Below are 23,893 nucleotides of genomic sequence, written 5' to 3' on the forward strand. Positions count from 1 at the left end.
AACAAAATTGCAACCAATACAGGAAACCAAGTGGATAGCCAGGCTCTCTTCCTGGTAAGAAAAGCTGGAAGAAGGTGATATGTCTCTGGCTTTGAGGTGGGGACCAATGTCCCTGGAGGGTGGGAAGCCATCTATCCCAAAGTAAGTGTGGAGGAAGTAGCAAGAGGGCATCTCCCAACCATCAGTGGGGCAGGCATCCATTGTTGAGCGATCCTGAGGACCCACTATGGGAGATGTAAAGGGCAGGACTTCCATCACCATAGAGGGTGATGTCGTCGTAGCTGTAGCATATGACACCGTTTGACATGATGGCTGAAACTGCTTGTACTTCTTCTTGGCCTCTTGATAAGTTAGTTTGTCCAGAGTCTTGCATTCTTGTATTTTCTTATCTCTCTGTAAAACAGTGTGATCTGGTGAGTAGGGAGAATGGTGCTTTCCATAAATGACACAGACGGGGGAGGGGCACAAGGAGTGTTCGCGGGCGGCACTCAACCACAATCTCTACAGATGGGGCTAACGCTACAAAGTGAAGACATGTGCCTGAATTCCAAGCACTTTGTAAGCACCACATGGAGGGGAGGGTCCCACATCGCATTGGTATACCATCAGCTAGACCTTTTCAGGCAATGAATCACCCTTAAAGATCAAGATGAAGTCACTGGTAGCAACCTTATTGTCCTTTGGCCCCCTAGATATATGACAAAGTGCACACACAATCGCTCCAAGTTGGCACGTAGCTTATCATCAGATGGCAAGAGCAGGTCTCAATGGAAAATGATGCCCTGATTATTATGGGGAGTGACGGTCAACAGTATGTGACTCAGCTTCTTACAAGAAAGGGGCAGGGGATGCTGTTTTGATCAAAATTGACCCACTTTACATTTTAGAAATGGCTGCCACTTTCACACACTCGTCATCTTAGTTCTCCACAAAGAATAAGGGCTTTTGTGGCCAAGATAGAATCCCCACCAGTTGTGCAAACCAAGTAGTGCGGGGAATACTTCTGTGCTTTCCGCTTAGCTGTATGTTTCTCCTACAGCGCATCCATGGCAGGGAACATTTTAGGGTCATATCTCTCTGCATTAAAAGATGACTTTCCTTCCACAGAGAATGCTGGGGCCATATGACACCAGCAGGAGATAGCTTCATATGCAGCTCATCTGCCATGGTGCCACCCACTCCGAATGAGGGCTCTCCCCATGGGTGCTATCCAGCCTCAGCAACAGCTGACTGGCCAGTAATCCGTTGCTCGGAGTCCCTGTGCCCCAGCCACAATGGGCTCATACTCCTTCGCATGTATTCAGAGTTTCCACCTCAGGCACCAACACTGCAATCCCGGCATGGTCAGGTGTATAACTCTGCAGGTACTTGACAGCCACCTGCCACAATGGGTTGGCTACCTTGCTGGGTTAGGGGTGTATTATGCCATTAAAGGGAAGGGTGTGACGATGGAAAGCAAAAAGGTGGAGCATACACTAAACTGGGCCACCTTCCCTGTATAGCCCACACTTCTGGAGAATTCTGAAAACCCAACAATGGCGACCATGTGTTGATTTAATGAAATGTAGAAAACGATGGAAGTGGAATCTCGAGTCCCAAATCATAAATCACGTCTGCCCCAAGAAAACCATCCAATGGAGAGGCAAGGGGGAAAGGGATAGTGGCAGTATAAGCTTTCAACACGGAAAGAAAGTAATGCTGCAAAGCCTGGGGGCACCTTGTAGCCAAGCACATACTCACAAAAGAGTTGTGAGCCACCTGGGAGGTGGTGGAACTGTCATTTGTACTCAGATGATTCGTGTGAAAAGGTATCTAATGTGATTATGGCTGCACAATCGGAATCAAACAACTTTGAATAACTAATGGTAGGTGTTGGAGCTAGAGACATGGGACATTCCATTTCAGAAACTGTTGGGCATTTCATTATACCAAGATCCACAGTGTCAAGAGTGTGCTGAGAATACTATATATCAGGCATTCCCTTTCACCACAGACAAATGTGGTGGCCGATAGCCTTCACCTAACAACCGAGAGCAGCAGCGTTTGCACAGACTTGTAAGTGCTAACAGACAAGCAACATTGTGTGAAATGCCGGGCAAAAGGGACTCTGACACAATATTAAGAGGTAGCCCATGACTTGTCACCTCAGTGTGTTTTGCACATTAGGTGAGATAGTTGTGCCATGGCCGGCTATCCGAAGGGTCTCAATAATTCTGAGATAATGTGGTCTGCTCCAAACAGGGGCAACAAACTTATCAGACAGACATATGTGCTGCCTGCAATGAAATATCCTTCCTAGATGCCTCCAAAATGGTAGCAGGGCCATTCCGTGCCAAGTGGTCTAATATCGAGACATGTTCCCACATGACCATCATGGATTTTGATGAAATTTTGTATGAACATTCACACATGTTCTCAATGAACACTGGTAAAGTTTCAGATTCAGAAATTCAATACTTTTGGAGATACAGTCACTTGTTTAAGACCATAGCACAGCTTTCTATAGTGTGTCCTTGAATTTTCAGCAACTTTGAGATATCTCTGTAAGTATTTGCATGAAAGAAACAAAACTTGACCATCTTATACAACTTTTAGAGCTCTTTAAAGTAAAATATTAAGAAAAGGATTTCTGAGCAATTTTCATATAGATAATTTGAAGCAAAGTTGGGCGAAAAAATAGCTGTTTAAAAAAATACGAACTTTAGTTTTTTATATCTCCAAAAGTAATTGCGGGATGTACATGAAACTTTGCACACCATAACTCACCAACACAGGGTCTTAGAATATAAAATTTCATTCTCCTATTGCTTTCCATTATTTCACAAATCTAGGGTGAAGTTGACGATTTTTCAAAAAGTGCTAAAAATGGGTATTTTTAGTCAAATTTTTCAAAAAAGTGTTTTCCCCAAACTCTTCTAAACTATGGTCATTAGAAAGAGCATATTCTAAACTATCTAGAAAAGTGGATTTGGTTTTGCAATGCAAGCATATAAGTCCCTAAAAAGTAGCATCATCAAAGAGGCACACTGGAGGTTTGAACACATTTTTCTGGCACTCAAATTATACCTGAAACCTTTTATTATGCCTAATAAATGTTTATTAGTGCCTTGAATAATTGAAATAAAAAGATCTGGTAAATAGGCAATGAGACTGTCAGAAAAACTTGAAAACTATGAGAAGTAGTCCTTCTGCTTTTATCGTAAGTGTTCATCTGCATACAACTCAAAAAAAGTAAAGAATTCAATGAATAATAGTTTCATATTTTTTGGACTTCTCAAAATTGTAAATATTTACAAGTGGAAAATGAAGACCTAATTTTTTGATTCAATTGTATAAAACATTTTTCCAAAAAAGAATCGGTTTGCTTGAATCATGCATCAAGTGATGTAAATTTTCCAATCAATATTGCAGAGATTTTAGTACCTAGGTGTTGTAACCTGTGAATTTTTGTTTTAAAGTTATTAGGGAAACATGTGAAATTGGTTGGTTAAACATGTAAGAGTTTTAATTTAGTATTTAATCACACTTAAATGTAGCCTACTTCCTTGGTAAATACATAACCACTAGTTTCACAGAGAAAATTCACAAGATTCACCGTTTATAGAAAATATAATGGCAACATTTACTTTATCAATCAGATTGTTTCATTATTGTGAGCCTTGTTTGAACAATCAGTATTTCAGTGGTGTGTCTGCAGCCTAGTGAGTGGGTTCTCTTGGACCGAGTGTGGCTTGTTAAGTGATTCGTAAGACCATCAAAGTTTGTAATCTAATTTACAAAAAATTGTTTTGATTGTGTCTTTTATTGCACATATCTCTTATTAGATTTTTTCATTGGTATTATACATTGTGTATAATTTCATTCAGTAGCAATTTGTCTGAAATTTAAGCAGATTATAATTCGCACTTAGAGGCCAAATACATTATTTAGTTACTGATTAGAGATGGATGCAGAAGGGAACAGCATACCTTCCTGTTCAATTGGGCAAGGAGATAGTGGAACAAAGTGTCATGTCACTTTCTTTGTCAAAAAAGCTGCTTTAAAATGGTTTGCGGATTTTAGTGATGAGGAAAAAGAGTTGTTAGTCTGATGTTCTGAAGCAAAGCTGGACAATACCTATCAAGTTTGCCTACACCATGAAGCCCTGTTATTGACACAATATGAGAGGTTACAAAAGAAAAAATGCTTCTAACCCTTTGGGAAGGTGAATCATAATGTTAAGGCAGGAATTCGCACTCTTGATACTGAAACAGCTAATAAGGCTTTTGATATGTTGAAGAAGCAGCTTGTTAATAACATAAAGCCAGGTCAGGAAATTTGTCCGGCTTGCAGGACTACCTTAAATAAACACTTGGACGAAGCTTTATCAGCCCCATGATCACATTCTGATGAGGACTTTACACCAAAAGAATAATTAAATAGTAGCTTATTGTCTATCGGTATTTCAACCCTGAAGAGAACAGTAAGCTACAGAGATAAGCCCCAATATGTGAAGAAGAAAATTCAAAAGGCTCAAAATGTGATAAAAAACAGAATTGTAAATGCAATGGGAGTTAACCGACAAATTGAAGATGCTAGTGAAATTAAGGAATGTGAAAACTGTGCCGACTATGCACATTTGCTGACTGAACTGAAAGCCAAGACGCAGAATGCAATTCATAAAGAACAGATTCAAATTTTAACCTTGGCACCTGTACGTTGGACAGTCAGACAAACAGCAGGTCAGTTCGGCGTGTCCGAAAGAATGGTGAAGAATGCTCGGAAGCTTAAGGCAGAGAAGGGCATTCTGGCACTTCCCGAAAATAGGCAAAGCAGGAAATTACCAGCATAAGTTACTAGTAGAGTGCGAAATTTTTTTTTAAGATTATGAGTATAGTAGGGTGTGCCCTGGAAAAAAAGATAGTATTTCAGTTAGACTTTTAGATAGAAAGACATACATTCAGAAAAGATTGTTACTTTGCAATTTACGGGAAATGTATGTTATCTATAAGAATATAAATGGTCCAGAAATAGGGTTCTCAAAGTTTTGTGAACTTAGACCCAAATGGTGTGTAACAGTAGGATCAGCCGGAATGCATGCAGTTTGCGTCTGTGCAATTCACCAAAATGTTAAGCTTATGCTTAGCAGAGCTGGTATACGTGAAAATTATAAGGAGATTCTCAGCAAGGTAGTTTGCAGTTTGAACTCCAAACAGTGCATGCTACATCGCTGTGAAAGGTGCCCGGGCCCGAAGCTATAGCATCTGAAATTGCCAGCTATTTCCTAGATCATGAGCCACAGGAAGTTATTGTGTTTAAGCAATGGATGCATATCGATCGGACCACACTGGACACGAAGCAAATGGTAGTGGATGAATTTATGGAAGATGTAAAAAATAAAATATGGAGTCTGTCATGCCATCATTACATTGCCAAGCATCAAAGCTTGCATCTTAAAGGCCTTAAATGTCATCTGAAAGATGAAGAGCTTGTGCTCCTAATGGATTTTGCAGAAAATTATTCTTTTATCATTCAGGATGCTGTGCAAGGCTTCCACTGTGACAATAGTCAAGCAACAATTCATCCATTTGTTATCTACCTCTGTCAAAATGAGAAAGCAGAATCTTTAAGTTTTTGCATTATCAGTGATTTTATCAAGGAGCTCATCAAATATATAAAAGCACGGTTTGCACAGATGTCCCAAATTCATTATTTCAGTGATGGCTCCAGTGCTCAATATAAAAATTTCAAGAATTTTCTAAATTTGTGCTATCTTAATTTTTTTGCTACTAGTCATGGGAAACCACCTTGTGGTGGGATTGGAGGTATAACAAAGTGGTTAGCAGCAAGAGCAAGCTTGCAACGACCACTTAATGGACAAATTCTTACTCTCCTAGATCTGTTTCACTTCTGCTCTGAAAACATTAATGGAATTAAATTTGTTTTCGTCGGTAAAGATGAAATTGAAAAAAATATTGTGTCACAAGAAGAGAGGTTTAAACCTAGACAAACTAGCAGGCACTAGAGAAAATCATCACTTTTTACCTATTCATGAAACAACAATTCAGGTCAGCAGAGTTTCAAATGACTGTTTATCTTTTCTAGCAAAAATGGGTCACAGTAATGAAGGAGGCATATTAATGTCTGCTCTCCAACCAGGACAATATGTTGCATGCCTCTATGAAAACGTGTGGTGGATTGGGAATATCTGAGAGACCTCCACAGAGCAAAGGGATGCATTAATAAACTTCATGCACCCACATGGTCCAGCAAATTCATTTTATTGGCCACCAAGAAGTGACAAGTGCTGGGTTCTGGAACACCACATTATTGCAGTTATTCCAGCTCCATCAGTAAATTCGTCTGGCCGGCAATACACCATTCCTCTTTATATTCATCAGAAAATTAATGTAGCATATCAAAAATTGAAATAGGTTAGAGGAAACAATCTAAGGAACCCAAGAGTGCATTCTAATTTTACACAGGGCACTTAATTTTACTATCAGGCTTGGGATCCTGTGGTAAAGAAACCCACCCGTGGCTCTTGTTGCTAAGCTATTGGGCGTGGCCTCTATGGCAACGGGAATGCAGGTTTTCTCAGATGAAATGAAACTAGCAGTGGTTAAGCCACCATGGACCATAGCAACTCATTTATACACTTCTTTTCCAATCAGTAAGCTGGTGTTGTTCATTAAACAGGCAACTAATAAATAGATGATTATGCAAATAAATTCTATGATTTACATTCATTCTTAATAATAATTGTGTGTGTGTGTGTGTGTGTGTGTGTGTGTGTGTGTGTGTGTGGAAGAGGTAGAGGGGGGGGGGGTGACAATTAAGAAATAACATTGTTTCTATTTCTATTCTTTTGCTATTCGGACTTAAGCTAGGTCCTATTCATCAGGACTTCTTATTTCACTTATCCCAGACATTAATAAACATATATAAGGCAAAATAAAAGATTTCAGGTATAATTTGAGTGCCAGAAAAATGTGTTCAAACTTCCAGTGCGCCTCTTTGATGATGCTACTTTTTAGGGACTTATATGCTTGCATTGCAAAACCAAATCCACTTTTCTAGATAGTTTAGAATATGCTCTTTCTAATGACCATAGTTTAGAAGAGTTTGGGGAAAACACGTTTTTGAAAAATTTGACTAAAAATACCCATTTTTTAGCACTTTTTGAAAAATTGTCAACTTTACCCTAGATTTGTGAAATAATGGAAAGCAATAGGAGAGTGAAATTTTATATTCTAAGACCTTGTGTTGGTGAGGTATAGTGTGCAAAGTTTCATGTACATCCCACAATTACTTTTGGAGACATAAAAAACTAAAGTTCGCATTTTTTTTTTGAACAGCTATTTTTTCGCCCAACTTTGCTTCAAATTATCTATATGAAAATTGCTCAGAAATCTTTTTCTTAATATTTTACTTTAAAGAGCTCTAAAAGTTGTATAAGATGGCCAAGTTTTGTTTCTTCATGCAAATACTTACAGAGATATCTCAAAGTTGCTGAAAATTCAAGGGCGCACTATAGAAAGCTGTGCTATGTTCTTAAACAAGTGACTGTATCTCCGAAAGTATAAAATTTCCGAATCTGAAACTTTACCAGTGTTCATTGAGAACATGTGTGAATGTTCATACAAAATTTCATCACAATCCATGAGGGTCATGTGGGAGCCTCTAGACCACTTGGCATGGAATGACCCAGCATGAAGTTTATGCTCACCTGATTTTGGAAGGAAACAGCTGCTGGGAGCTGAAATAAGTGCTACTGACCCAGAACACTGCACAGTTCAATATACTGTATGATCAAAAAGTGGAGACTGTGGTTTACGAGATGTCTGCCAATGGAATTAAATGAAAAATACATAAACTTAAAATTTTCCCTTTTTTTGATAAGTTAATATAGGCTACTTTAATATAATTAGGTTTATGATTCTTGTGGTGATTTGTCTCTCAAGTTGAAAGCTTGTGCTTCCAATATACGTCAGTTTTAACGTAATCAGATTTTCAAGTGACTAATATTATACATGTGGTTGAGCTATATTATTTTCTTATATTGTTACATAACAAACTGCATACCCCTCTTCCACTAGGTTACGTACAAAATTAAAGAAACCTTAACCATATTTATTTTACTTTAACAAAGTTTTCTTCTTTAATGGTTTAAAACATAGGCATTAGATGCACAATGTTTCCTTCTAAACATAAGAAACAGGCACTAAGACTTAATTTCTTCACTAGTATCCTGATGTGAACTACATTCATTTGCAGAATGGACAAAAATTGCTGTCAACTTATCTCCAATGACAGTAACAAAAATCGCAATAGATATGGATATAGATTTACTTTTCATTGCAATTGATCTGTAGTGAGGAGATCCTACTTTACTCATATATCATCAAATAAAAAAATTAAATAAAATATATTTTGCAATACTTATTTACAATGGTCAGATTACTGTACAAGATTTGTCCTGAAGTCAGAGTGTACGCAATGTTCAGGTATGTGATATTATTAATAACATATGCATCAAGCGGTTCTGCTACGAAATTCACCAACGAATACATTGAATTTGGTCACCAGTAAATCCTTAGAACTCTTCTCAAACTGAGCTTTACTGTTAGTTAAGATTTTCATGGCTGCTGGCATGCTATTGAAAATGTGTATTGCTGAATAGTGGACACCTTTCTGGGTCACTGTTAAGTGACTTTAAATCTTTATGAAAGTTATTCTTCTTTCTAGTAATTACGACATGAACTGAGCTGTTGACCAAACTGCTATTAAACGTAGTAACAGGGGATTTTGCAACAGAGAAAAACGAGTACAATGAATACGCAATCAAAGTAAAAGATTGTACGGTGGAAGGAAGCTAGCTGAACATGAGAAACCTTCATACATAAAAGGCACGATTACAAATACCCGTTTGAATTGGAAATATCACCCAGCCATAACATTTTATCCATAGTAATGAATCTTCACAATATTACCCAACTTGAGTCACATGTAAACATTCACAAAACTGGTTGATTTACAATCACGATTTATTAATGGAGAACAACATCCTAAAAATAATAAGTTGCTATACAACTATTTTAGAATAAAATGTAATATCATACCTCTTCATTGTATAGTTTACTCAGTTCTTTCTTGATAGGGTCTATGAGCTGAATTTGCCCAGTGGAGAAACCGATTACCAGTGAAACACTATCGGGTGTCATTGTAACGACGTTAAAATCGTGGCACGTTGGGTTTGTTCCTTTATACATCTTCTTATCTACGGGCTTCGTGAGATCTGCTGCCTACAATCCAATTTCACTCAGTAAATTAGAAAGAACAGTAGATAATCTACAGGACCAAACATATCGTTAGGTTATGTTGATCGCCGTTTTAAGTCTACAAATTACTAGCAGCTACGAAATGACTTTGAAGAGCCTATATCGTGGAATAATGTGAATAACCTACAGTATATTTATTGTCTTACCTTTTTAACACCTTTATAAACATAAACATAAAGTTCCCTGCCAAAATTGAAACAAATCCTGTCACCGTTGCCACTTGGATCAGGCAACGTAACAAACGACACACGAACAGCAGCATTGCCTTGATTGTTGGTATAACCGACCCTGGTGGGTCTTGAATATTCCGAAAGGGTCATCAATCTGTAAGTTCCTTCCCTTGTTATAAACTGTGTTTTTAACTCATCCTTTCCCCCACCATCTTGCACCGCCATTTTCATTCACCGCAGATTTTGGCAGTGGGGATAGCTATTCGATTCATCGTTGGTCGACAGTTGAACTTGTCTGCTAAATTACGACAGAAAATTTGACTGTCTTTGTTGACATTGTGTAAAGTTGTTGTAACCACGTGAGTTTTAAGGTTATGGGTCGTGGGAGGCACAAAGGTTCTTTTAACAAGAAGCGTGGCTCTCACCGAAAAAAGAAGTCTTTTTCCGAAAAGCATTTAAAAACATATTCGTCTGAGATTGTTACCCACGATACAAACAGCAAAAAACGGATAAACCACATTGCAGAAAGAAATGTTTCTTATGCGAAGACGAAGAAAAGTGTCAGACCTGAAGACTTAAATATTGACAGTGGTTCAAGTGAGGAAGAAAATGATTATAGGCAACTACTTTCAACATTGAAAGAAGTGAGTAATGCAGAAAGATTAGAAGTAGGAAGTGATGATGATTTCATTAGCTCTGAGGAGGAAGGAACTCAGGAGAGCTCTCTGCCTGGCAGGGAAGTTTTCCTAAACAAGAACATAGCTTCCAAAGCTTCCAGCCAAATCACGGATCCAGAGAGGAAACGCCCAGGCGACATTCCAAGCAGCCAAAACGCAAATGAGGTAAACATGCCCTTTAGTGCTCTTACATTGCCATGAAATTTATTGTGCACGGTGTTTTACCCAGTGATGAGTATTTAAAAACAATTAAACTCATTGCCTAGGACTGAGTAACTGTTGTTTCACTTGTTGAATTTTATTATATATATATGGAGACTATATGCTAATAATGAGAGAAGGATTAGAAGTTGTCGAGAGCACTTTAAAGATTCATTCATAAATATTACTACTGGTTTTCCATCTCATTTTAGATGCTCTCGAAAGGAGGAGCATCAATGTTCAGCAATCATGCTTGCCTACACTGTTTGAATTTTTTTCTTGAATGCTACTGTGCTTTTCTTGATAAACATGAAGTTCCTTACCACAACTGAAACAAATCCACGAATCGCCATTGCTACCTGGCTAAGATTACATGACAAACGACGTATCATCATCAATATTGTCTTGATTAATGGAATAACAAAAACAAGCCACACCGTACACGTATGCTGCTGTGGGGTTCATAGAGAGCAGCCCCACATCTGCTGCACATTAATTAATTAAGTAATCCATTGTGTTCTGTAGATCCTGCAAGGAGAACCTTCACGGAAATGGAAGAAGCAACTGTGTCTTAATTTCTACTCCCACTGAGAGAAATCAATCATTGAATCAGGCAGCATTGATTTCAGTGTATAATCATGTCTGAGTATGATAGTGCCCCCACACCCCTGTGGTATCTAGAATAAAGGTTGTTTTAACGGATTGTTACAACTGTTGCTCAATATTTTTTCACGCCATATTTAATGCATATTTATTTGTGAAAGCAAGAATTCGAGAAAAGCTTGTAGATAACTGACAGATGTGTGACAAGTATTTTGATACATATTATGTAAGTACATCATACATAAAGTAAAAAAAATATGGAGGGAGGGGGAGCACTTCATAGTAACCTTTACCCATTTCTGCCACAGCTATTTCCTGAAAAATCTTGTTTCATTTGCATTACTATAACTGTTCGTTTCGTGTTTAATTTGAAGGAAGCCCGTCTTAATAGTAAAATTTGTTTTAGTTTTGTTCTTAGTCCATTGTACTTTTACCCCTTTTTTAGATCCTTGTAGTGAGTGCTTTGTCCTTTTTGGTGCAAGTATGTATTTCTTTTGTATTATATGCAATCAATTTTTTTGAAGTGAATTGTTGACATGTCACGTACTATTGTTAAAATGATCCATGGGCAAATAGATGAATGAATTTTTTGTGCATAGTTATGTGTTTTCCTTTTTTAATAACTGCCTTGATGATTTTAACAATGCTAATGGAGATGAAATCTCTACTCTTGACTGCAACTTGTCCTCAGACTTAGATAGAACTCTCTCCCCCTAACAAAAGATTTGGTACTTTAATCCCATGGCTTAACCATGATTTCTACCTATCACACTCAATTTGTGCATTGCTTATAAACAAGCAAATTGGCACAGTATTGTTAGTCTTTGTTACTGCTGAATAGCAATTATAAAACATTCATGAGTCCCATTTACCTGAAATGAATGGAGACCGAGTTTCTACATGAATCTAGATCTGGGGAAATCGGGTGTCAGGCAGAGATTTGTCAGCCTGCTTAGCTGAGTGGTAATGTGCTTGCCTCCCATGCAGTGGGCCCGGGTTCAATTCCTGGCCGGGTTGGAGATTTTCTCCGCTCGTGGACTGGGTGTTGTGTTGTACTCATCATCATTTCATCCTCATTACCAGCATGCAAGTCGCCCAATGTGGCGTCAGCTGAAATAAGACTTGCACTCGGTGCCAAACTTCCCTGGATTGGGCCTCCCGGCCAAAAATGCCACATCATCATTTCATTTTCATGAGAGAAAGTAAATAAAAGAAAAGAATACCACCTTTTATTCACAAATGTGGTTTTTATTTAAAGCGTGGTGCATTTTGAATCCTGCAGTCCAATCATCAAGTCTGTAACATATTATTTTGTCATTATTTTTGTGTGTAGATGGAGGTCTGCTGGGCATCTTACCTAAAGAAACAACATTTTTTTCTGAAAGGTTATAGTCTCTCCTTTATATTTTATAAAAGTAAATCAGTTTAGGCTCCAACAATTACACCTATGGACAACAGAGTTAAAGACCTTGAGTAACAGATGTCAACTGATGGTGCTAATGAAGTTGACTCAGAAGGGTAGGGCCTCAGGTACAGCTAATCGATTCAGCACATATTTGATAAGTCACTTATGTATGATCTAAAATGAAAGATATTGAAGATTCAGTACCTGAACCCTGCCTCCCAAACCCATTTTTCAGTAAGTCAACCTTAATGTTCATTATGTACAGTCAACTCATAGTTGATGGGGTTGATAGATAATTGAAAATTGGGTAGTTTTCATCATCATATATAGGGGTCTGCAAATGCATATTCTACTAGAAACTGAGGAAAGACACTTTTATGACTACAATTTAAATACCTGTAAGGCAAAGAGTGTCACTGGTTTAGCAACCAAGACATCTTGCTGTTGTGCTTCTGGAAACCTGGCAGGAATTGCACAACCATGTGGATGCAGTATTTTTTTAATATAAACCTAATCTGTTTTACACCAGAGGTTTGGAAGGAAAGATTAGTCATTCCATGTCAAACCAACACACCTATTTTACCTCACCCTCTTAGATTTTGCTGAAAGTTGGTATACTTATAGTGGGCACTGAGACTAAGAAAAATACCAAATTTCAATTTTTTATCTCAAACCATTCCTGAAATATGGCTATATAAACTTTTCAAAAACCAGCCAAATTGCCCTAATTGAGCTAGAGAACTGGGAAAGCTGTCATTTTGCAGCATTTTACATGCTCTTTGCAGGGATATGCAACAAAACATAGCTTCTAATTAATAACCTTTTTAAAAATACTAATTAATATTTTGATTTAATTTTAATATTTTTACAAAACGTACATAATTGAAAATTTTCAAAATATTTCCATAACTACTTCATACTATTGTAAATCACATGGCAAAATATAAATCTGGGATGATGATGGATTCATTGTTTAAAAAAATTATTCCGGACTCTTGTTTTTCACTAACGGCCCTAGTTTGACCAAATTGACCTTTAACAAACAGGAATTTCTTTAAAATATACTGAAAGGTAAGTAAAAAGGTATTAGAAATATCAAAACATCACCTTATTAAACCAGAACTAATCCGCATATTTTATAATTAAGTTGATTACTTATTTTAATTTCATGCAACTTCACTAACAGTATATTAACCGATATAACAAAAGGAAGAAATTGAGCATTTAACTACAAACTGAAATAAAGTATGAATAAGTACAAGTATTTACATAATAGTTCTGGTCCATGATGTTTGAAATGGAACTATTAAACAAATTTAATATGTAATGCTTGTTTTTGAGTAACAGGGTTCTGTACATAGCTAAATTTAACACAATAGGTACTAAAAATGATTTTGAAACAACTTTCTATAAAATATACATTAACACTAACCTGAGACAAAAATTAAGTTTTGAGTTGAAAGCAGTTTCCCAATAAATTGTCTTTGAACTTCACATATTACATTTTAATAAAGCTGACTGGGTTTGGTTTACATCACTTTCATTAAGAATGTATGTTCTCCCTGTCGGAGTAAATGGATTCACTTTTGTGAGAACATCCACAACTGACACCCACAGGACATCTGCATGTGCAGGATAAGAGAATGACTTAGCTGGTCCACATGGATGAAGAAAAGTTATTTTCACTTCATCAAGTTCTTCGTTTTTTTCTAAAATGTACCCAAGCCACCAGTTTAAGCCATATACCGTGGTGACGTAGCCTGATACATCTTGTAACTTCAATTTCTCTGGTGATGTAGTTACTTCCCTCTCCCAACTCTGCATATCACCTGAGAAGTATTTGACTATTAATTTTGATGTAGTGTTGGGAATGAAAGTGTGAAATTGCTGTGTTCCTTTGATTGTCAATGCTTCTTCAAGTCAGCTTTTTAAGAATATTTCTGAAGCAGCGTAATCTTCTTGAGTGGAATATGCAAAATCAACATTTGTGATATTATCTGCTGCCCACTCAAATAGACATCGTGCGGTTTGGATCTGAGTTTGGTTTGGCCTTTGCAAACTTCCATGAGCTACCAGTCTCTTTACTGAACCCTCTACTCCATCACAAGGCCCTTTCCCATGTGCTGTGGCTGAAAAGTGCCACTCAGCTTTTATGTTGAAGTCTTTCTCATGAAGGCAAAGGTTCAGGAAGTTTTTCTTATTTTTATACTGAGTGGCAGAACCGTCAGAATAATAGTAGGCCTATATCTTTTTTGGAATCTTTTGAAATTTATTTGTTAGATATGAAATTAGCTTCTTTTGAAAGGTGTAAACCACAGTTGTATTGTGCTCCAGGCAATCAGAAACAATGACAAAGCTCATATGCTCAATTTTGTCTTCCTGTTTGTAATATATAACAAAAGGATGAATGGTAATCTATTGTCTTGTCCAGTGGAAACTCTGAGCTTCATCCTGTAGAACTATACTGTAATTTTCTGAAAAATCACATATGACAACAAATTCAGATTCCATATGGTTTTCTCTTGTGGAGTTAAGGAATGTTCGTAGTTGCTTGGCAATGAAGTCGTGCCGAATCAAAGTCGACATCTTACTACAAAATAAATCTATGAATTCTTCAAACATTTTCTGAACAATTTCCAGATTACATCGGTCAACTGACATCCACTGTCGGAACTGATTTTGTTCAGTTAAGTTTTCATGAAAAGAGTCTTTTAAAATTTTACGTATGACAGTTTCTCCTGGGCAGTATTCACAGTTTCCCATGTTGCAATCAACTGATGATGGGTTGCAAAGCATTTTTGCAAAGCACTGCTTATAATTGTTTAAGCTGCTGTTTGTTACTGTATTTAGTTTGGCATTTTCTATCATTAATTTTGTGTTTTGGTGAGTTGTGCACACGCAGACAGTGTGTGTGCCACTCTGGCTAGCTAATACACAATGTTTTGGTCTCAATTCAGCAAATTTAGAGAAACCTATTTTTATGTTAGGAAACTTGTCTTTAAAATGCTTGTAAGTTTCTTTAAGGTTATACAAAATAAGTCTTTTTGATATTTTTGTTTTATTTCCACTTGTTTCTGTAATTGTCACACAATCTTTAATACCTGGAATTGCCCTGCTAACTTCATCATTTTCATAAAGTAAATGTACAGTTTTGACAGTTTCTGTTGGTAAACACTTCCCTGGTTTTGGGTTTGGACCTTCCATGAATCCTTTCTCTTTCAAAATTTTTTTGGACTGCCGAACAATGTAATTAGGAGCATTAAATTCCCTCATTATTTTCCTGACACTTCACTTTTCAGGTAAACTTGTAAGAATCTTAGGTTTTTTTTTTTTGCTCTACTTATAGAATTTTTAAAGTTTCTTTTAAGATTTTCAAGAACGGATTCATCAGTATCAGTATCTGACGAAGAAGTTTCAGGAGCAACAAAAAGTTTACTTGTCATTGATGAGATTTTCTTCACTTTTGATTTGGCGTAATGCCTAGATGTTAGTTTTCTCTTGTCAATTGGGGACTCACCTAGTTCTTGAAGTGTTGTGTTAAATGTTTTAACAGCTACTGAAGTTGGAGTGAAGTCAGGGTCTTGGTCTCGGATGATTATCTCTGATCCAGAAGATTCTTCTTCAACACTTTCATCACTGATGGGCTCTGGTGTATTTTTCAATTTGGTTACATCTTTCCTACATTTATCAAAAATCTTGGCACCACTTGGTATTTGAGGAAATAATTTGGGCATCCATGTTGTGACATTTCTCAGTTTTTTCTGTCTCTAATAAAATGATTTGACTTCTTCAATGGATTACAACACTGCACTCTTACAGCACTGCACTTTTTACTTGGTTCCATATTTATACAAAAACCACTTATAAACTGTCCTTTAATGTATAGATTTACTTGAAAATGAACTATTAAATATAATAGATACAGACTGGTCAACACAGAGGTAACAATTGATTTGCACTAAAACCACAGTGCACAATAATACTGTAGGCACACAAAGCCTTAGAAGGTAACAATACCGAGCGAGGTGGCGCAGTGGTTAGACACTGGGCTCGCATTCGGGAGGACGACGGTTCAATCCTGCGTCCGGCCATCCCGATTTAGGTTTTCCGTGATTTCCCTAAATTGCTCCAGGCAAATGCCGGGATGGTTCCTTTCAAAGGGCACGGCCGAATTCCTTCCTCGTCCTTCCCTAATCCGATGAGACCGATGACCTCGCTGTCTGGTCTCCTTCCCCAAACAAACCAACCAACCAAGGTAACAATGCAGACTACATCATCCCAACAATGGCTCCAGTCTATGAATTATTGTACAGACATCAAGCCCTATGTATACGGTCCTCTACTGACGTACTACCTTAAAGGTCAGTTTGGTCAAACTAGAGCCGTTAGTGAAAAACAAGAGTCCAGAATATATATATATTTTTTAACAATGAACCCATCATCATCCCACATTTATATTTTGCCATGTGATTTACAACAGTATGAAGTAGTTATGGAAATATTTTGAAAATTTTCAATTATGGACTTTTGTAAAAAAATTAAATCAAAAATTAATTACCATTTTGAAAGAGGTTATTAATTAGAAGCTATGTTTTTTGTCTATCACTGGAAAGAGCATGAAAAATGCTGCAAAATGACACCTTTCCCAGTTCTCCAGCTCAATTAGGGCAGCTCCTAGGGCAATTTAAAAAAAGTATGTTCACACATTTTTGCCAAGTTTTTAAAAAGTTTACATGACCATATTTCAGGAATGGTTTGAGGTAAAAAATTGAAATTTGGTATTTTTCTTAGTTTCAGCACCCACTATAAGTATACCAACTTTCAGCAAAATCTAAGAGGGTGAGGTGAAATTTTTATTTAAAGTGTGTTGATTTGACATGGAATGACTCACATGTAGTTGTGTAAAAATTGGATTCATTAGATGTTATTGGTGCTGTGAGTGTATGTGGTTTGAACGTTTATATAACAATTACCATCCATGTAGTTCTTTCAAGTGGAGTATGGACCTGTAACAGAGTGAGTGATAGAGCTGTAGGGGTGACCGTTGGTGGGGTGGAAATTCCCACTGATTTTTCAGGTTGTAGAGTGAGGACCTGACCGGCATCGTTAAATGTAACAAAACAATATCCAAAATTATGCCATTAATTACTGAAAGTAAAAGTTATTGCTGCTACTTCTGTGCTGACTGGCACCTACATAATTTGATGAACAATCTGCTGAATCCAATAGCGGACACTGCTGAGGGTGCTGGATCAGCTTTGAGTGGAAGTTGATGACTCCCTGATGTGGCAGTTTTATTGCCCATTGGTGAAACAGGCATCGTCTACAGCAGCTTTATTTTTGGAGATGGTGGTGACCATGATGTTGTGTTTTGATTCACATGCCATTTCGGGAAGATCTCGATCCATTTCAGATCACTGCCCAAGTTGTCCGCTCTGATGGTCTGTGATATCAGATGCCAAGTAGTTCTGCTGAATGCTGAACCTGGCACACAGGTATGCTAGGCCTTCAGACGTGTGCAACGCTGGAGTTTAGGGCAGTTTCCACCATGGACCAGATATGTTTTGGTAGATCCTCAGTCTGCCCATCAGTGCTGGCTGCTGTGCTGATGTCAGTACTGGATGCTGGATTCCATCAGCTGTAGCTTTGGATCGCTGATCATCTTGCAGGACAGCGAGTGCAAGACCAACACTAGAATAGTCTCACAAACAAGATGTTATCATACCATAACCAGAGAATCAAGTGCGAATGATGTGAATGCCACCAATCCTACTGATCATGTGCCAAATGCTAGTTGTGGAGGAGTCTTTATGTCAACGAGGAGGGGCTTCTGCTCTATGACATCATTCATAATGACTAATGACTAAATTTATTCTTCTCTTCCATAGTTGTCAGTGATCTTCGATTCCTCTACATTTGCTTAGCAAATTTTGTTACAGGGTCTTTATTGTTTAGTCGAACTCTTGAGTCATTTTTGCACCCTACCAAGTGTGTAATGTGTAACGTTATGGAATTAGCGAAAGCAATTGGCGACTCCATAGAGTGCTGTGTGCACGACAACCGTATACGTGAAATCAGAAGGAAGGGCAGCGTTGGGCATAATTTTGACGGTTTATTGACAGCAAAATCAATTTGCAATCACATAATGATCATTTTCAGTGCTGTAGTGTACAAATTAAAACTCATAGGCACTGGTGACAATTTATTATCAGTAACCAAAGCTATGAAACAATCACAATTGTACACTACAGCACTGAAGATGATCATTATGTGACTGAAAATCGATTTTGCTGTCAATAAACCGTCAAAATTACAGCCAGCACTGACCTTCCTTCTAATTAACACAAGTGGTTTGGTCTAGAGTGTTCTGCTAAGTTGCTCACAGTCTCTGTTAAGAGTGGCAAGGTGGCGGTTTTGCCTGAACCACTAACAGAGTTGGAGTGTTTACTCTTCCTGGCTGGCTGCTGCCTACACTTTTGTGTGGGTGATTGACGCTGGCTGTCAGAACTTAGAAAAATATGTACTCCCATGTTCCCTTATGAGTTTTATTGTGTAACATTTCCATTCACTTCAATAAAATTCATCCTGAATTTTACCCTTTTCTGTCTGTTTGGTTAACTATCTTACACAGTTACATTTACTTTGAACATTTTGTTCCTTTGGTCACAAAATATCTTATTGTAGTTCAACATTATTTTTCTGGGTTGGTTCTATTCACATTATACCTAACAGTTAACCAGTATGTCTAAAAACAAAGATGATGTGCCTTACCAAACGAAAGCGCTGGCAGGTCGATAGACACACAAACAAACACAAACATACACACAAAATTCAAGCTTTCGCAACAAACTGTTGCCTCATCAGGAAAGAGGGAAGGAGAGGGAAAGACGAAAGGATGTGGGTTTTAAGGGAGAGGGTAAGGAGTCATTCCAATCCCGGGAGCGGAAAGACTTACCTTAGGGGGAAAAAAAGGACGGGTATACACTCGCACACACACACACATATCCATCCACACATTTACAGACACAAGCAGAAATAAATAAATAAATAAATAAATATGTCTGCTTGTGTCTGTATATGTGTGGATGGATATATGTGTGTGTGTGTGTGTGTGCGCGCGAGTGTATACCCGTCCTTTTTTTCCCCCTAAGGTAAGTCTTTCCGCTCCCGGGATTGGAATGACTCCTTACCCCCTCCCTTAAAACCCACATCCTTTCGTCTTTCCCTCTCCTTCCCTCTTTCCTGATGAGGCAACAGTTTGTTGCGAAAGCTTGAATTTTGTGTGTATGTTTGTGTTTGTTTGTGTGTCTATCGACCTGCCAGCACTTTCGTTTGGTAAGTCACATCATCTTTGTTTTTAGATATATTTTTCCCACGTGGAATGTTTCCCTCTATTATATTAATAGTTAACCAGTATGAATACATTTCAAAGCAATTTCATGAATTGCTGTTCCCTTTGCATGATTTCCTCTCTTCTTGAGGCAAAAGTAGACTACACAAATAAAAGCTGGTATTACCATAACACTAGCGGTTGATAACTCTCTTTGCCATACCTGTCTTATTATTGTAACAATTGACTGATACTGTCTCTGTCAAAACACAGAATATAATTAGTGACTGCCAGTATCCTGAAAATGTAGCTGCAGCATTGATACTCCTTATTTGGAGTTGCTAGTCTCCCATCGGGCGCCTCCCCAGGTGGCGGATAGGGGAATGTTCACCAGATATGGTGGACACCGAAGAAATAAAATACCCGGGGCAGACCAAAACTAGCAAAACAATAACTGCTGCCTTGCAGTTGGGAGTTGGGTCTCCAAAGGTTAAGATAAGAAAACCCTGAGTAAAAATCACCCATCCCCTGGTAGGGGTTGGACGCAGGGCTGACAGCCCGCTTTGTAAAAAACAACTGTTACGAAACTTCTACAAAGTAAAGTCGGACGGATGAAGGAAGACAGACCTGGCATGGAAAAGGACAAAGAGGATGGAATACAAGTAAATAAAGGAGGGAAAATTAGGAAGAAGAGAAATATAAGGCGTAGATCAGATCTATATATTGGTACTAGGAATGTGAGATCCCTATATCGACCAGGAGCACTGAAAGTAATGCTGGGTCAAATAATGAGCCTGAAGCAAAGTATAATAGCACTACAAGAAATTTGATGGACAGGGAGTGGAGTTTTAGAAAAGAAACAGGTGAATATATTCTATAGCTGCAGTGAAAGAAATCACCAGCTGAGGACAGGATTTGTTGTACACCATCAATTAAAGCATTTGGTAATAGGGTTTACATCCATTAGTCCAATATTATCAACACTCAGGATAAAGGGGGAATTCTTTAACTACTCCATAATTAATGCCCATGCACCAACAGAAGAATCCGAAGAAGAAGAGAAAGACGTATTTTATGAATCTTTGGAAAGAGTATATGATGAGTGCCCAGGGCATGATATTAAAATAATAGCTGGAGACCTAAACGCTCAGGTGGGGAAAGAACAGATTTATAGACCAATAATTGGCCCCCACAGCAAACACGCAACAAGTAATGAGAACGGAACAAGGCTTATACTGTTCACAGCATCTAGAAATATGGTAATAGGATCAACACTGTTTCCACATAAAGACATACATAAGGAAACGTGTAACTCACTGGATGGAAACACAGTAAACCAGATCAACCATGTGTTGATAGATCTGAGACACAAATCGGACCTATTGGACGTGAGGAGTCTCAGAGGCCCAAACATAGATACAGATCATTTTCTGGTATGGGCATGGGTGAGGGCAAGAATATCTAACACAGCAAAAGGAGACCGACCCAGGGCACAGAAATATAATATAACAACTTGAGAATCAGTGGAAGTAAGAGAACAGTATCAGGAGAAGATAACTCGGATTCTGGAAAACGCTGGAGAATATAACAATATTGAAGATCAGTGGGAAACGATAAAAATGACAGTGGAGACATCGGCAAGAGAGGTACTTGGAATTGGGACAAGACAAGTAAGACCATCATGGTTTGATACTGAATGCGAAATAGTAACTGAAGAAAAGAACAAAGCATATGGAAGGACACTTCGATCACACTGTACGAGGATAGTAGAATAATACAAAGAAAAACGGAGGAATGAAAAGAGGACTCACCAAAGAAAAAAGACAATGGATGAAAGCAAGTGTCAAAGAAATGGAGCTCATGAGAAGCAAAAATGAAATAAGAATATTCTATCGAGAGGTGAATGCGGCATGGAAGCCTTTTGGTAGCAAAACAAGCTTAATAAAAGATGAGACAGGGAATATAATAAGTGAAGCGAAGGGAATATGCAAAGATGGCGCAGGTATTTTGATAGTCTCCTCAACCCTAGAATAACTATACCAGAGAACCCAACAGACATGAATGGGGAAGAGGACCCAGACAACAACACTACCCCACAAAATATAGAAGAAGTGAAAACTGCCATGAAGAAATTGAAAAACAACAACATGGCAGGGACAGATGGTATTCCAGCAGAACTGTTTAAGCAAGGAGGCAGAGAGCTGGAACAAAGCCTTCCGAAAATGGTCACCAGAATATGGGAAGAGGAGGAAATGCCCCAACAATGGAAAGAGGGTATCATATGTCCCATATATAAGAAAGGAGATAAGATGGAGTGTGGCAATTACAGAGGGTTCACACTACTTAATTTGGGATATAAAATACTCTCTAATATACTATTCGACAGAATACTCCCCATCATACAGAGGAAGACGGGGCCGTACCAATGCGAATTCCTTCCTGGGAAGTCAACTATAGATTAAATATTCACCTTAAGACAAATCCTGGAAAAAACAAACGAATACGGAGTTGGCACGCATCACCTCTTTATAGATTTCAAAGCAGCTTATGATAGCATAAATAGAGAGCAGTTATATCAAGCCCTAGATGAACTGGGAATCTCTAGAAAGTTGGTAAGGCTGGTGAGAATGACAGTGAACGAAACACAAGGTAGTGTAAGAATTGCAGGAATGATGTCCAATACATTGAGTATTAAAAATGGAGTGCGACAAGGGGATGCATTGGCATGCCTTCTCTTTAATGCCGCGCTGGAGAAGGTGATGAGAAATGCAAACCTTCTGAATAGGGGAATGGTCTTCTATAAATCAGTGCAGATACTGGCCTACGCAGGTGACATAGATATAATAGCAAGAACCCAAAAAGCAATGGAAGAGACATTTACAGCTCTTGAACAGGCCAGTAGGAACATGGGGTTAACTATTAATGAACAAAAAACAAAATATATGGCAGCTTGAAAAGCAATTAGACTAAATATGCCAAATGCAATAACAATGGGCAATTATACATTTGAGAGAGTTGAACATTTAAAGTATCTTGGCTCGACAGTTACATATCTAAATGATACCTCCTATGAAATTAAGCAGAGATTAATACTAGCCAACAGAGCCTATTTTGCCCTTACAAGACTTCTATCATCAAGGCTCCTGACTCGTACCATGAAATTAACTATGTATAAATCACTTATATGACCAGTGCTTACATATGCCTCTGAAGCCTGGACATTAACAACTAAAGATATTGAAACACTGGATGCATTTGATAGAAAGGTACTTAGACGAATTATCGGCCCAATCTGTGAAAGAGGAAGATGGAGGAGGAGTTACAACCATGAGTTTTATATCATATACAAAGACCAACCCATCAGAAGGATAGTGAAATCATCCAGACTGAGGTGGGTGGGACATGTGGCTCGCATGAATGATACAGAAGTACCAAAAAGAATATTGCAAGGAAAGCCAGGAGGGCAGAGAGGACATGGTCGACCAAGAGCCAGATGGGAAGATGGAGTAATCAAAGATCTTTGGAAGATGGGCTATAGAAACTGGGGAGTATTGGCAAAGGACCGAGAGAAATGGAAGGAAATGGTAGAAGAGGCCACATTCTGTCTTGCCACTAAATTTCACGTATACACTGAGGAACTGGAGTGTTCAGCTCCAAATATTAAATGAACTACCCACAAAAAATTGTACAAGTCAAATGTACAACCCATAAAGTGGAATCGTCTGTCTTTCCTTAGCAGACACTTAATCAAAATTTGAGTTAGAAACTTATTGTAAATGACAAGGGGAAATGAATTATCCTGAAAGAAATTTGTTTAGTATTTGCATAGTATTTTAATGAACAACTGCACATTCCATGATTTTTAAAGTATTATAATACATTTACACCTCATGATTTGTAAAGCAGTTAACAGTAGACACTTCTCCACTGATACAGTGAGTTAACTTTTTTTTTTTTTTTTGTTCATGGTGTGGATTCCTGTAGTCATGTCCTAGTTCATGAACCACGGGCAACGTATGAGTGGCCAAGTAAGTGGTCCCGACAGTCGGGATACCAGTTACTTTGGAATAAGGCTGGGCAGCTCGGACATATTCTGAGTCGTGGTCACCTTTGTGCTCATACGGGAAAGACTACCAAATCCACCGGTTAGTCCCTCAGCCGTTAGGGGTAAAACCCAATGGGACTCG

General features: G+C 38.1%; 2 protein-coding genes across 4 annotated transcripts in view; one reads left to right on the top strand and one right to left on the bottom strand.

The window, feature by feature from the left end:
• The window catches only part of LOC126193366 (WD repeat-containing protein 20), a 69,586-nt gene extending 59,865 nt beyond the window's left edge, over positions 1-9,721 (bottom strand). For both annotated transcript variants that reach the window (XM_049932682.1, XM_049932681.1), the window contains exons 1-2: positions 9,467-9,721; positions 9,102-9,284 (exon numbers count right to left, since the gene is read on the bottom strand). In XM_049932682.1, the coding sequence (XP_049788639.1) occupies positions 9,102-9,284; positions 9,467-9,721 (438 nt within the window). The remainder of the gene's footprint in view (positions 1-9,101; positions 9,285-9,466) is intronic.
• The window catches only part of LOC126193340 (U3 small nucleolar RNA-associated protein 25 homolog), a 111,944-nt gene continuing 97,710 nt past the window's right edge, over positions 9,660-23,893 (top strand). Inside the window, exon 1 of one of the 2 annotated variants that reach the window (XM_049932679.1) lies at positions 9,660-10,332. In XM_049932679.1, coding sequence (XP_049788636.1) covers positions 9,865-10,332 — 468 coding nt within the window. In that variant the 5' untranslated portion in view covers positions 9,660-9,864. The remainder of the gene's footprint in view (positions 10,333-23,893) is intronic. The other variant, XM_049932678.1, reaches the window with a different exon arrangement.

This window comes from Schistocerca nitens, chromosome 1, assembly GCF_023898315.1.
Source record: "Schistocerca nitens isolate TAMUIC-IGC-003100 chromosome 1, iqSchNite1.1, whole genome shotgun sequence".
In the NCBI taxonomy this organism is placed as follows: domain Eukaryota; kingdom Metazoa; phylum Arthropoda; class Insecta; order Orthoptera; family Acrididae; genus Schistocerca; species Schistocerca nitens.